At 45.5% G+C, this 15022-nt stretch overlaps 1 protein-coding gene across 1 annotated transcript in view; it reads right to left on the reverse strand.

Moving 5' to 3' along the window:
* Nucleotides 1-8362: 8362 nt before the first annotated feature.
* Nucleotides 8363-15022, reverse strand: part of ADPRHL1 (ADP-ribosylhydrolase like 1) — a 29444-nt gene continuing 22784 nt past the window's right edge. Inside the window, exon 8 of the mRNA XM_065741030.1 lies at nucleotides 8363-14191. Within this exon, the coding sequence (XP_065597102.1) occupies nucleotides 9442-14191 (4750 nt within the window). The 3' untranslated portion in view covers nucleotides 8363-9441. The remainder of the gene's footprint in view (nucleotides 14192-15022) is intronic.

The raw sequence follows: 15022 nt of genomic DNA on the forward strand, positions 1-15022 counted from the left end.
GGTATTTGGGAATGTCAAAATTCCCTTCAAATAACTGTGGATTCAGTTGTCAGACTCAGCAAAACACCCTCTCATCATTTCCAGTATGGGAAATGGAAAGAAAGAGCCAGGTCCTATGAAATGTAGGGGGCTGGTGTCTGACAGGGTCCCTTGGTCTCTTTTGGCTTGTAGTTAGCATGGCCACTGATCCCACTGCAAACACTATGCCAAAAACTCTTGCCCTGGAGCAGCAAGGGGATTGCTGTGGTGCTGTCCTCCTCGCAGGCCTCTCACCACACTGTGCGAGTGACAGCAGACCCTGGGATTATTTTTATGAGCAGCAGTAATCTTCAGCAGCAGTTGTATGATCTCTATCCTATAAGGCATAAATGAAGACTGAGCCATGAGCTCTAAGAGGTTGAGCTCCTGTATTCTGAAAACCCCACAGCATCTTCATGTTCAGCCAAGCCAGTAAGCCTTATGCATGGTGGAAAGGTCAGCAGTAATGGCACAGAGAGCCTTACAGCAAGGCAAGTGTGCTCGGACAGGCAAAAATAATGCATATTTATTTATTTATTTATTTATTTGTGTTCCCAGCCAAACATGCCAAGCATGCAAAGGGATTTCCCGCAGCTTTTCCCCTTCTTTGTCCGCAGGGCCCACGGACAGCAGTGGGATCAAAGACAAGCTATGAAGTCCTAGAAATGAAGCAGAGTCTGTGCACAGCAGGAGGGATGAGGATGCTCTTGGCAAACAGTGTGACCTTCTGAGCAGAAACTGAGAAGCTTTTCCTCCTTCATTACTGCTTCACATTTGCTGTGCACTTCTCCTGTCCTGATGCTGCAGGAAACCTCCAACCTCTTCTGTGCACTGCAGCTGCTTGCAGTGGCTTTACGGTCCAGTAACTGAGAGACCAGTACTGTACCTCCAATACTTTACTGGAGAACAGGAAGAATGGAAAAAGCCCCCCGTCCAAAATGTGTTCACATGAGCATCAAATTGTCACCACATTTGAGATTTGCAGCCAGTATGGAGTATGTGTGCTTATTTGGGAAGCTGGTGAAAATAGCACATAGAAATCTTTTTTTTTTTTTTTTTTTTGTATGTCTGCATTTTTCAACAGTAAAGCTTCAAAATGGAAAGACTACTGTGCTACTGAATGTTTTGTATCTGTTAGGGGTTTTCCCAGGAATTAATGAGCAGCCGCATGTTGGAAAGACACCTCTGAACACGAGGCTCTTGGGAGGGCTCAGAAATCTTTATTGAAAAATAAATGGAAAACCTGACCCATGGAGCAAGTTCTCTATGATTCTTGGAAATATCTTATTCACATTCCAGCCTCATTTTGGGCAGGACTGAAATACAAGGGAAGAGGTAGGAAAATAGAGAGGACAAGAGGGAAGCCAGCAATGGGAAGTGCTTGTGTCAGAGGATGAGATGAGGGCAAGCGGAGTTTCCATTTAGGCAGCTGGGGGAAAAACATACCTTCTTGAATGTATTAAAGGTACCCTTTTCAACTTCATATTTTTACTAGCTATTTGGTGAAGGAGTCCAGATGAGATTCAAGTACAGTTGTGGATTATGAAAAACAGATATGGAAACCATGTTTTCCTAAAAGTACGTGGTGATTCAGTGGGGACCAGACTTAAAATTTTTGACCTCCTGGAGGAATTTCGCTCCTCAAATCTTGGTGTTGCACCTTGCTGTGGGAACTTAAAGTCAATCAGTCAATATCAGTACCTCTTACCTCATGTTGGTGTATTAATAACAGCCATAGAGGGAACAAGAAAATGAAATGACAGTGTGATCATCACATTCCCTTACTGCACCTCCTGGAAGCAAACTTAATAACTCTGTGCTATGGTCTGTAGATGCTGCTGAAGTAGCTGGTAAACTTCCCTCTTTCCATTGCAAATAGTCATGTTTCATTTGCAGCCAATCCTGTTATTGCTATCTACAGGGCAATATCCTATCCTGACCTGTCCTGTCCTGTCCTGTCCTGTCCTGTCCTATCCTATCCTATCCTATCCTATCCTATCCTATCCTATCCTATCCTATCCTATCCTATCCTATCCTATCCTATCCTATCCTATCCTATCCTATCCTATCCTATCCATATTCTTGCCTATCAAACAGTTGGTCTTGCACACAGAATCATTCTGGAAGCGTCATTAGGGAAGGCAAAGAGTTAACTCTTCATTACCTTCTTGTCTTCTGTCTCAGCTGAAACTAAGACGCGTCTTCACACGGGTCCCTTGAAGAGGTAGGGATTTTACTTGTCTTATCTTCACATGGAAAACCTGCCATCTGCAGGCCAGTGCAGCCACTTGCACGGACCAAGGAGCAGAACAGCCCCCCAAGCTCAGGGACACCTTGCTTATCGAAGGTCTTGGGATTTACTCTTCTTTTCTGCTCCAGCTGCCAAAAGGATACTGCCCTTTGGTTGTTATCCCAAAGAAGTTTAGAATATGACTCTGGAGTTTAATCTAATCTCATAAAAGACATAAGAACTATAGAATTGGCATTCTTTCTCTACAGAAGGCTTTGTCTGTCTACCTTTGCTAACAGTCTTCTCATGAGTGGGCCATGTCCCACCTGCAAGGAGAGAGCAAGCCACAGGGTTCCTGTCCTCCTGGGCTCCCCAGCCTGGGCCTTACCACCCTCTCCCTGCTATAGAAATAAGCAATGATTTTCCCATGAAACATTTTTAATACTTTCTTAACTTAAAAAAAAAATCTTTTTCCCATGAAAATATGTTTTGTTGTGTTTAGGAAAGATACCAAAATGCAATGTTTCAGGAAGTTTGAGCTTTCTTGGCCATGCTGGAGGAATATTACTAAAAGGCTTTTGTCTATCTGAAATAAATTTCAAGCAGAAAGTTATCATATTTCTGTGCCTCCCTTATTATAGTGATCAGGAATCACAGTCTCATCTAATTAGTAGTGAAAGGTCAAATCCAAGATAAAATGTTTCATTTTAATATTTTTTCTCCTATCCAACCCTAAAAATTGAGATCACTGAGGCAATGTCAGTTTCGCCCCATCTTGAATAGAAGCTCTCTAAAAATTGCTGGAAGGAAAACGTGTAATCACAGCAGAGGAAAGAGAATATGCATTCCTAACTTCATCAGGCTTGTAAACTGCGTCTTAAATGCTGTCATGTAGCATGTTAAAGAGAAACAGCAAAGCCTTGCAGCGCCTCCTGCCCCTAATTGACGTCATGCTTGGCTTCAGTGAGCATGACCCACCCCGGTTTGCCCTGCCTTCTTCTGGCTCTTATCAGCAGTTTGCTGGTGGCCGTGCCACACCTGTAGCTTCTGCTATGTGATGATGCCAGGGACAGCCACCTGGGCAAGGTGCAGCCCAGTGAGAGCTGCCAAAGCTTCGGGTGGTGACATTCTGGTTGGCTTGACACGCTCTTACAGACATCAGTCATGAGGCACTCGAAGAGAAATTTTAATGGTCTGCGGTGACCTCACTGCCTTTGGAAGTGAGGACAAACCAGTTCTTCAGCCTCTAGGAAGTGGAAGCATGCCTCATCATAATTCAGCCTGTAGGATTTGCCAACAGCTGATTTTTGGTTTATACTTGGGTTTCTAAAGGAGAAAGCATCGAACAGCAGCCCGTTCCGCGCCCACCGCGCTGTGGTGCAGCACGGTCCCTAACCCCCAGCCGCCCCTCCCCTGACAGCTCCATGCCGTTCCCTCGGGCCCTGTCGCTGTCACACAGAGCAGAGCTCAGCGCTGCCCCTCCGCCCCCTGGGAGAGCTGCAGCCGCCATCAGGCCTCAGCTCCTCTGCTCTGTGCTCAGCACGCCCAGGGGCCTCAGCCACCCCTCACACACCTTGCTCTACAGACCCTTCACCATCTTCATAGCCTTCCTTTGGACACTCTCTAAGATTTTCATGCCCTTTTTGTTCTGTGGCACCCACATCCAGTGCTGGAGTTGAGGCTGCAGAGCAGGACAGCCGGTCCCCTCGCTCGGTGGCAGTGCTGGGCTTGGTGCACCCCGTGACACCGTTGGCCCTTTGGGCTGCCAGGGCACGCTGCTGGCTCACATACAGCTTGCCCAGAATCCCCATGGGGCTGCTCCCCAGCCCCTCATCCCCCAGCTTGGTAACCTGGCTGGTGGGGCAAAGTGATCCCTCAGCTAGAGCCCTCCCTTCTCTCTGCGGGAGCAGAGGAAGGGCTCAGCTTGGGCAGGAGCTGGTGTAGCTCCAGGGTTTGCTCCTCACAGGGCAGCCTCAGACTTGCCTAAATGCAAGGAGTGCTTTCAGGTCACCCTGGAGGGCAGAAGTGGCTGTACCACACTGCATTTTCATGGTTCAGATCTGAGGAACTGGCGGGAAACAGGAAATGAAGTGTACCATGATCTTTTCAAAACCTCTTTTCAAAGCATTTGCATAACCAATGCTCTGAGCTTTATACCTATTCCCAGCTGCCCCATATGAAGCTCAGCCTGTGGCAGCTCTCTTGGGCAAAAGGAGAAAGGTTTGCATACTGATGAGGAACGCACAGGCACTCTTTGTCTTTGTTTCTCCTGCCCCTTCCTTTATAGTGACAGAATGCCAACAAGATTGGTAGTTGGTATGTGGTGGTTTTTTTTATTATTTTCATCTTCTTGACACACAATTAAGACTCAGTGATACAAACAAACATCCCACATACAAAGGAAAACAGTTTTATTAAGAAATCTGTATGACATGACAATGGTACAAGCTTTCTTGTTACATGAGGGGTGTAATTTGAATGTGTTAATGAAGAACATGCCTTTTGGGATTTTCTGTTCTTCTGCGATAATTTCCTTTAGTCTGGAGATATTCAGAGTTGAGACACATTCAATGGGACCCTGTTTGGACTCTTGGATCACTGCTGCCCACACTGTTCCCAGTCTTTAAAAGAATTAAAGATGACAGTAACCACAGCTAGCAACCCAGAACTGTGTGCTCACATCCCACTGTGTCTGCACAAATCCTATTTGTAGTTCACTTTGATGCTGTAGCTTGACTAAACATGGTTGCTTCCTGTTAAAGATGGACAGGATCTGCAGCATCCAACCGTTTTATTTCTTCATTTCCAGAAGCCCTGGGGAGCACTGCGATGCGAAGCACTCATCTTTTTGGTTTGCATCTCAGCTGTGTGAAAACTCTCTCATTGCTCTGCAGGGGCCAGAGGGATTACTGAAGGGGGGGAGGCAGGCCAGGATGCTATGAGGTCTGTGGGATATAATGGTAATCCTTTATGGTAAAAGCAGCCTGCTTTGGCTGCATTCACCCACAGGCCAGTTCCTGCACACCAGTCCTGTAGTTTACAACCTTTTCATGTAGGTATAGATGACTGTGAAACTCCTTTGTATTTCAGAAACCTGGGTCAAGTTTCAAGGCTTTGTTACTTAACATGAGACATTATGAATGAAGCTTGATTTTAAGAGAGCAAGTGCTGAGCACTTCCCAAAAAATCAGACCCTTTGATGATGTGTCCCACTTGAGGCATCCATAGTCACCTGCCACCATTGAGAACATCATCCTTGACAGCTAACTGGGGCTTTTTGAAGATAACCACTAGATTTTTTTTTATCTCAGCAGTATTCTGCTTCTGCTTCGCACACACCCCAAAGCCTGCTGTCGTGCTGCTTGCCAAGTGAGGATCACACTGTTCCACCAAGTTGCTCTTTGTAGAACTTGGATCTTGGCAGAATACAAGCAACGGAGGCAGTTAGGGGCAAATGAGAAGCAGTGACAGGAGATGCAATCCTTTCGGATAGTGTGCAGTCCTTAAAGTAAAGGGAAGAAGGGAATAAATGCTTCCACCCATTTCCCTACTCTTTCCACTACCCAGTGACTTTCACTCCACGCTCCTGCATTGCTCTCTCGTCACTTGCTGTGCAAATTCAGCCACTAGATGGAGCATTTGCACAGCTGAGAGATGCATCTGCGGCATCTCAGGGTTGGGAGGGATGTTGTCCAGAGGTACTGAGTGACTCCACTGTGTTATTACCTGCTGGCTGCAGCTGGATGGAAACAAAAAGCTAAAATGATAGGTGAAGTTGCTTTTTAATATGAGAACTTCGATATGCTTTTCAGTACTTCTATTTCCAGCTCCACTGTCAATACCAAAAGTACAATTGCAACTTTAGTTCTCAGCCTCTATCATTTTTGTTCTGCACGATGCTTTAAAGATTGAGGCAGAACTGTAGAAGAAGCTGCTAAATTACTAAGCTGCTTCACAGCTCAGAGCCTCAAGTGTGCTTTTGTCAAAAGTTTGTTGCCTTTGGACAACCTGGAATGAAGGAGAATCACTGGGACATTCATTTCTTCTCTTTTTGGAGGTCTGGAGGAAATTAAGGACACATTTCCTAACGCTGAGGGGGCTTGGTTGTGCACTGTGCTACAGCATTGGTCTGAGTGCTTTGACTGCATAACTCTCCTCAGGGCTTAGACTCTTTCTGGTGAGAGTGGCAGTATTTTGTATGCTCTCTATTAAAAAAAAAAAAAAAAGAGAGAGAGAGAGAGAGGGAGAAAGAGAGATAGAGGGAGAGCAAGGGACATATCCAGAGGGCACTTGACATGCTGCTCGTTTTGTGGACCAAAGAGGGTTGTTTGTTCTTCAGTCAGAAATGTGAGAGGATGAGTGGGGCCACTGGCCACATCAGTAGGAAGCACGCTGACTGTATGGCCACTTCAATGTGCAGGTGTTTTGGATCCAGACTTGGCTATCCAAATAGTTCAATATCGAAACACCCCAAGCCAATCCTTTGTGATTTCCACACTACTGAGCCCATCTGGAGGGTATCTTGCTGAAATGCTGGGGGAGCTTTTCACTATGGTCTAGTTAGAGAGGACATAATAATATGAAAAGCATTACTGAACTCTGCTGCTAGTGGGAGCCTGCATGGTTTCTTTGCCTGCCCTGATCTCTGCCCCCCCACTGACCACAAACCCTCCCTCTAGAAAACTGAGAGGCACAGGGCATCAGCCACCTTTAAGAAGCCCGTCCCAGGGTTCGACCTCCCTTATAGTAAATAAATGTTTCCCAATGCCCAGTCTGACCATCTAGCTCTTTCTTCAATACTTCTGCACTTTAGGATGCATTCAGTGCCAGTCCCTGTCATGTCTGAAGTGCAGGTGGCACCTGTTACTCACATGGGTAACTTTCTGCTGGACAGAAGCCTCTGATTTGTCACAAGGCAGCCATCTCTCAGGTGGGAATAAGGGGCAACAACAAGAAAAAAGCCTTTAGATTTCTTTTGAAAGATTAAAACGAGAATAATAAAAATGGCTTCTCTCATGCCAGCAAGCAGGTCTGTCTGCTGTTGCAGAAGGCCAGCTTATAGAATTTACTATTCACTGCTGGTGCAGTGCTTTATGTTGCAAGGGCTTTTCTCCAGTGGGAAATGAAATCATGGACAACAAAACATAAATCACAGTTTAGGCTTAGCACAAAGTGTCCTTTACACGTGCCAGCCTACAAAAACTGTGAGGATGACGTACACTTCCATGCAGAAGGGCAGTGTTGTACAAGTGATAAATTCCCTGCAGCCTCTGTTTTGAGGTCCAGTCTTAAACAAATGTGATTCTCATTTTATGAGCCTGGAGGTTCCAGCAAGCCTAATTTGTGGTGTGCTGTGGGCAAGAAATCATATCCTAATCCACTCCGGTAGCCAGGGGACATTGTGTGCATGTTCACAGTTCCTCCTGGTAGTGTCCCCTGGACAGCCCAGTTGTCACCTACAGGACTTGAGTGCATTACGCCAGCAAACGGATTTGCTCCCTGTATGCTGCCAGCCCACCTGCGCCCTCACTGCCTTGGAGCTGCGGGTCAGGGCACCCTGCCAGCCAGGGACAGAGCAGCAGCTGTGCTGCTGGGGCAATGTGCTGTGGGAGAGCGTCTGAAAAAGTCAAGGGGAGGCACAAGCATGGGGAGAGGGGCCCTGAATATGAGAGTTCTCTTCCTGACCAGCCCGAAGCTTGGTGCCACCTACAAGACTGGGGTTTTAATTGGCTTTTTGAACACAGGTGACTGGGGAAAAAATTAATCGTCTCTTCAGGTCATTCCTTTCAATACTGCATGTTGTCACTGCGCTAAGCTAAAATGGGGTACATGAGGGAGTTTTGTTCTGTTTGTCATAGCTTTCACAGAATCACAGAATCACAGACACACTGAATCTTTAAGGTTGGAAAATACCACTAAGATAATGTAGTCCAACCACCAACCCATCCCCACCATGCCGACTGACCTTATCCCTCATTGCCACATCCACACAGTCCTTGAACACCCCCAAGGACAGTGACTCCACCCCCTCCCTGGCAGCCACTGCCAGTGCTTCGCTACAACACTGTTCACCGGATGCAGAGGGGCAGTGAACTGTTCCATCCTCATTTCTCCATAATACAGTCTGTCCCATGAACACTTTACAGAATCCACTGATAGATGTTAAACATGGAAAGCCACAGCCCATCAGCACTGTCCAGCTATACCAGCTGCTTCCTGTTGCTTCACATCACATCAACATGTAAAATCAGTGCTTGCTAAGACTTCTGATGCCAGCTGCAGTGCTGGTAATGCCCTCACACCTGAGGACCCAGGCCAGGACAGAGCCCTGGCTGAAGCTGAGCTACCCCTTTGGGGCTTTCAGCCCCTCCTGCTGACATGGCCCTCTAGAGGGACTCTCAGAGCCTTTCAGCATTGAGCTTTCCACACTCTTAACACTTGTTGCATGTTTGTCCATAGTTATTAAGAATAACTTGGAATGGTTCATCCCTACCAACAACAGCACATGCAGTATAAGGCTGAAGTACAGATAACTTCAGAGAAGGCTAAATCACTATCTTCCCAATATTCGCAGGGCTGAACGTTTGCATTCACAGTAAATCCTGTTGTAACATCAATGTCCTTTGAGGATTATTCTGTGGATAAATGAAGCACTCCATTCCTTCGCTCCCTACTTCTGCTAGCAGTGCCACTCAATGCAGCCATAGATCAACACCCCCATTAATGGGGGAAAAGGCAGAGCTGGGAACAAGCGCTTTTTGACATAATTAAAGCTGACACCCCCTACCACCATTCCTGGAAAAAGTACAAGCTGGGCTTCATTAGAATACGTAAATACAGATAGAGTTCACTCTGAAGAGTTGTCTTTGTTACAAACAAAACCCACTAGTTAGTACAGGGAGTCTGGAGCAGGACTGAATTCACACCGATCTCAAAGCCCTTCTCATATTTAATTTATAAACTGATGATTAATTCAGTGATTAGCTAATTCGCTTGCAGTGATTAATTTAATTCATGTCTTCAGGCTAATGTTAGGAAAGAGAAAAGCCCAGCTCAGACAGATGCACATCAATGTCCTTGTGATTAAAAAATGATAACGTAATGCCCCAGAGATTAATGGAAAAAAGGAAAGATTGAGAAAATCAGCGGCACAATTAGTTGTAAGGTCTCACTTAAGCTGCAGCAGTATATTTTTAGCTGTGATGTTTAAATGTGTCACTTACTCTAATGATCAATGGTTTAAAAGACGAATCTAATGGTCCTTCACTGTAGCTTTCTGCTGTGTATTTGGAGAATGGTGCTGTTTTGGAGCAGTCCCCCAGCCCCACTTTTCTGTCACTCTGTGTGCCAGCTGCCTCCCAGCCAGCCTCCCTTCCAGCAGTGCCTCTTGCGTCCTTCACCAAACCCTTTGATGACAGTGCTCGGTACTTCTTGAATACAGGCTGCTTTTTCCTGTTTTCAGTGGTACTTTTATCATATTTTGATGCGTCACATGATGGGGATGATTTGGAGGGCTTCTCTGTTTTAGACAAATTGGACTCCTCAGGGACAGAATTGTTTTTAGATTCTACGCCACCACTTGACAGTGCTGCTTTATAGCTCTCAGAGTCTTCTTTTCCTGATCTATCCATGCTGTGCTTCCCTATCTGATCTGAAGGCCGTTGCTGGTATTTCTCTCCTCCCCAATGCCCACTCCACTTCTCTGTACTACCAGTTCTATCCATCATTTTTTTGTCAGATGGTGGTGATGATGTTTTCTTCTTGGCTGTGACATTCTTCTCTTGGAGCTTCCACAGCAAATCTGGGGATGAGGACCTACACATCCCAGAACCCGGACCTTTGCTTTTATCTTTTACAGCATTTGTATCAGGCTTTCTAAGAACTTCCGTTACGGTTTCTTGTTTCTCTTCCCCTGGAGTCTTTTTCCCAGGCGTTGCCGATTTACTTGAGGGAGGTAACTGCTGGTTCCTGGAGTGCTGGTGTTCATCGTCCTCTTTTGCAGCCTTTGTTCTGGCTGGCCTGACATCCCCTGCTACTGAAGTCTTTTGCTTCCTCTCTCCTGATAAGTTTTTTTCTTTGAAATTCATCCCTTTGTTTGAAGAAGGTGTCGGGAGCTTCTCACAATTTGGATCTTCATCTTTTTCTCTGACAACATTAGTTTCAGGTTTCTTAAAGCCTGCAGTAGCTGATGCTTGTTGCTTTTGATCCGGAGAGTGCTTTTCTTGGGGCAAAACCGCTGTCTCTGAAGATACTGATCGGTACTTCCTGGGATGAAGAAATTTCTTCTTCTCTTTTGCATTGCTATTAGGCATTGCAAAATCCTCAGATCTTGTTTGCTGTTTTTCTCCTCCTGGAGTGTTTTTCCCAGGCTTTGCTGATTTACTTTTTAGAGGTAACTGGTTCCGCCCCCAGCACTGGTGTTCATCGTCCCCTGTTACAGCCTTTGTTTCAGGTGACTGGACATCCTCTACTTCCAGTGCCCTTTGCTTCTTCTCTGCTGAAAAACTTCTTTCCTGAGGTTTCTCCACTGTGTTTGAAGAAGGTGACTGGGGCTTCTCAGAGGTGTGGTTTGTCTTTTTTTCAGCAGACTTAGTTTCAGGCTTTACAAAGTCACCTGATGATGTTTGTTGCTGAATGTCTAGAGGGGAGAATTTCTTGTCTCGCTTCGCCAGAGGACTTGATGATGGTGTTTGATTTTTAGAATTGTACGAAGTATTTCTCTCTCCCTCATAATTCTTTTCATGCTGCACTGTATCATCTTTCATATCTCGAAAGGTGTTATCCTCATCAGTGGTCTTATCATCATGCCTTGCTGTATTTCTTGGTGGCAGTGAATAATCCTTGAAGTTCAGCTTTATGTTTCTTCTTTCCGCAGTGTCATTTGCCTGTCTTGTTGATTCATTTGATGAGGACAGCTGGTGTTCCTTATTATTGCAGCAGATGTTTCCATCTCCTGTCATATCGTGTTCATGTTTAATGAAATCTCTCGAAGGTGTCAGGCACTTCAAACCATCCCCAGTACTTTTCACTCCTTGAATGTTGGTGTCATGCTTTGAGGGAAGTAACCAGGATGTTTGAGGACTACAAGTATTCTTCTCATTTGAAGGGTTGTTATCATGATCCATCACATTACTTGATGTTGATACTTGTTCCTGCTCAGATTCATACAAGACATCTATCTCTTCTCTCTCCTCTGTCTCCATCCTATCATTGCCATGATTCATGTCATCATCTGAGGACAAGGGCTTATGTTTTTCATGTTTGGAGACATTATCGGTACCTTTTGCACACTTCTTTTGGCCTGACAGCAATTCAGATGAAGGAAACAGGCTCTCTTCCAGCACATCACTTCCTTGCTTCAGGCTATCATCTGAAATCCGTGTTTGATTCTTCTCCATGGGTAACAGGGGCTTTCTTGCCAGCACAGTTTTATTTGCATGTTTTCCTATTTTCTTTGTTGAAAATGGAAGACAGTTCTCAAGGCTCTGACAAGTAATTGTCTCTTCAGCTGTACTGTATTCGTTTTCTGTTGGCTGATTTGGGGACAATGGTTGGTTATTAAAATCACAGGCAGTTTTCTTCTCCGCTGCAGCACTATTTTCATGGACTGCTGACTCATCTGAAGAGGGTGGAGGATGCTTCTCAGAGCCATGACTGGCATACTCATCATCTACATCGACTGCTCCTGGTTTTACATGACCAGTAGGTGGAAGGGCTGGGTGACTTCCAAAAGTGTAATGGATTCTTTGTCCTAAAATCCCACTCGTTGGTGTCGTTACAGGGTTTGATGAAGGTGACAGTTGTACTTCAGAGTCAGGCCATGGCACCTCATCTGCAGTGCTCTCTTCACACTCAATGAAATTGTTGGACTGTTTGTGATGTGTCTCCAGGTCAGTGAAGGTACTCTTGTCCAGGACTCCATTGTCTGAAGGACTCATCATTTCATTTGATGAAAGTAACTGGTCCTTTCCAAAATCCTCATCTACAAAGTAAAATTTGTACCTCACAAACTCTTCTGGCAAAGGGCCTTCTTTTTTATCCCAGTCAGAGTCAGAAGGGACATGCTCTTCTGCAGCACCAGGTTTCTGCTCCTGGAGATCACTTGAAGAGAGTGTGGGTTTGGTCTGATTTGCATCTGGATTTGATATCTCAGCACTGGAATTACCGAAGTGATTTTGTGGGCTGGGCATTTGGCGTGGCTGAGACTGTCTGGTTTGGGGTTCGTTTTGCGTTTGGCAGTTGGGTGTTTCATTCTCCTGATCCTTTGTAGCTGGGATATCGCTATAATTTTTGCTATAAGCCGAGTACATTTTGTCTTCACTGTGATATTTCTCCCCTTCTTTGTCTTCCTTGGAACCTCTGCCTCTTAAACCTGGTGCCTCTTTTTGAACTGCTGCTGGCCTTTTGCCAGCAGCTTGTGTTATGTGACTTAGGTGTGGATCCTGCCTTGGAGGCTCGACTTCACATAGTGCTTGAACTCCCAGAGAGTGAAATGGCAGGGTGTCTTCCAGTCCTTTCTGCTCTGAGAAATATTTTTGGCCTGAAAAGGAAGGATCCTTTTCTGGCTCTGTGAGCTCTGGGTCAACTTCCTCCAAACTGTATACGTGCATAATTATTTTGGGAATCTCATCCGCTTTAATGTCCTGAGGACTTGGTTCACTGAATCCTTCAGCTGTGCTAGAGTAAGGTACGTTAGAAGGTGGGCTGTCATCCTTGGCATGTTGCACAGCCTTGGTAGTTCTCATTAGTGAAGACGTATCAGGCCCAGCTGACAAGCTGTTCCTATTGCAGTCTAGATGATGTTCAGATGAGAGAGAAATGCTCTCTCCAAGGGCTTTATTTTTACAGATGGAAAAAGAGCTATCTAGACTAGGTTTGAAATGTGGTCTTTGCTTTGTGGAATCTGTATTAATCTCAGCACTGTCCTTTGCATCAGGCACCTCTTCGGGTGCCACTGGCTTTTCTTTGCCCTTCGTGTCCTGTGCTGCATGTGGTGTTTTGTTCTCACCATGCTTTCTCTCAGAATTCCCCTTTTCCTTCAGCCTTGTGTTGTGATCACAAGGCTGCATCGTGGCATTACTTTTTGACCAGCTCCACGGATGATTAATTTCTGTAGCCATGCTGAGTCTGGGCACTGGCACCATGGAGCACACTAAGTATTGGGACTCTGGATTGTTTATGTCTGTGGCTGCCAGTGCTGCTGTGCGCAGTACTCTGACCTCAGGCTTACGGATAGCTTTTCTGCTTGGGAAGGTTTTTGTCTTCTTCCCACCTTTGCGCAAGAGTGGTGCTTTCACCTCTGTGGCTGAACAGAGGGAACTTTGCTCAAACTGCTCCTTCAGCCTGGACAGGACCGAGCTCCTGTTTACTATTTTTGGCAAGCTGCTGTTTGGCCCTTTCTTTTTCCAGCTGGGAATCTTTTCCTTGTCTTCTTTTTCTTCAGCAGCCAAAAACTTCTTCAGAATGTTCTTCACTGTGTTTTTCCCACTCATGCTGCCCCACCTGACCCTCTCACTGGGCGTCGCATCTTCACCTTCTTCTGTTGCCTTTCCATCTCCTCTTCTCTCTAACTTCTTGCCAGCCCGGTTCACCCACAGCCTCTCTTTAATGACTAATTTACCAACCTCTCTTCTTTTTTTGACATAAGGCTCGCGATTGTTGTTCAGAAATCTGGACCTCAGGAGCTGGAATCGGGTAGGGTAGCGGCCCCTGTTTGAGTCTGGAGACGACTGTTTGCAACTCACCTGGTTTTCTTTACCTTCTGCCCATTTTGTCCTCTTGCTTCTGAGCTGCGGGTCACAGGCAGCAAGCTCGGTGACGTACAGCAGCAGGCTGCTGAGGACAGCAAAGGCCCCTTGCTCTGTCGCCATCTTATTGAGCTTCTTCTTCAGCACCAAAGGGTCTATCAGCATCGTATCTCCACAAGAGTTAGTGCTTTTGGTGCTGCACAAGAGAAAACACGCATATTCTTTTCACGTCATCAACATTGCTGTTACCTCTTCATTTTGCTTTAGTGGCATGCTACTGTGCATAAAATAGAAAAAAAATGCTTAAACTTATAAATTCTTGAGAGAGTCATTGTTAGTGGCCTTTTAAAAAGCATGCAGAGTGCTCTGCACATTTAGTGAGGCATCATGTAGCAGGAGCATGCAGAGCTTCACAGCCCCTATGGCACCACTGACTGTTTCTTCTGCACTTAGTGACAAGTGGGAGCACTCAAGGGAATGAGCAACAATAGCTGGGTTTGACCACATCTCCTCTGTGCCCAACCTTCTTCTAATTTGGTACCGCTGTGTCCAAGTGCAAGGGCAAAATCAAAGATTTTCCACTCCTGCTTTACTAAGTGTAGGTAAGGATAAATACGTTAAAGACACAGTTGGCAAGAGATCACGGTTCTGCCACTGGGTTATAAAAACAGACTCTCAAAGGACTCAATTAAAACAAAATCTCAAGGCTGGGGAGTGTGAACGTTCTACTGATAGTTTTTGCTACTGGTAGTGGTTAGAAGTAAGGAAGTAAGCTTCCAAAACAAAATGAATAAAAGTGAAAACAACACGTGATTTTCATTATTTGCTTTCTGATTGACTTCAAATGTACAAGTAGTTCAGCATTATGCTCTTAAATCTGCTTTCTTGAAAGGTATGGGCACGCAGGTCAGCACGACCTGACATAACAATAATCCTGGCAATGTCACTTGACTGCAAACCCCCTTAATCTGGAGGAAGAAGGCTGGTATGTTGGACCTATACTTGAGATATTGAAGAATCAGGCTCT

Source organism: Cyrtonyx montezumae, unplaced genomic scaffold (genome assembly GCF_038088225.1).
Source record: "Cyrtonyx montezumae isolate F1298 unplaced genomic scaffold, pur_monq_1.0 scaffold_3, whole genome shotgun sequence".
Classification (NCBI taxonomy): Eukaryota; Metazoa; Chordata; class Aves; order Galliformes; family Odontophoridae; genus Cyrtonyx; species Cyrtonyx montezumae.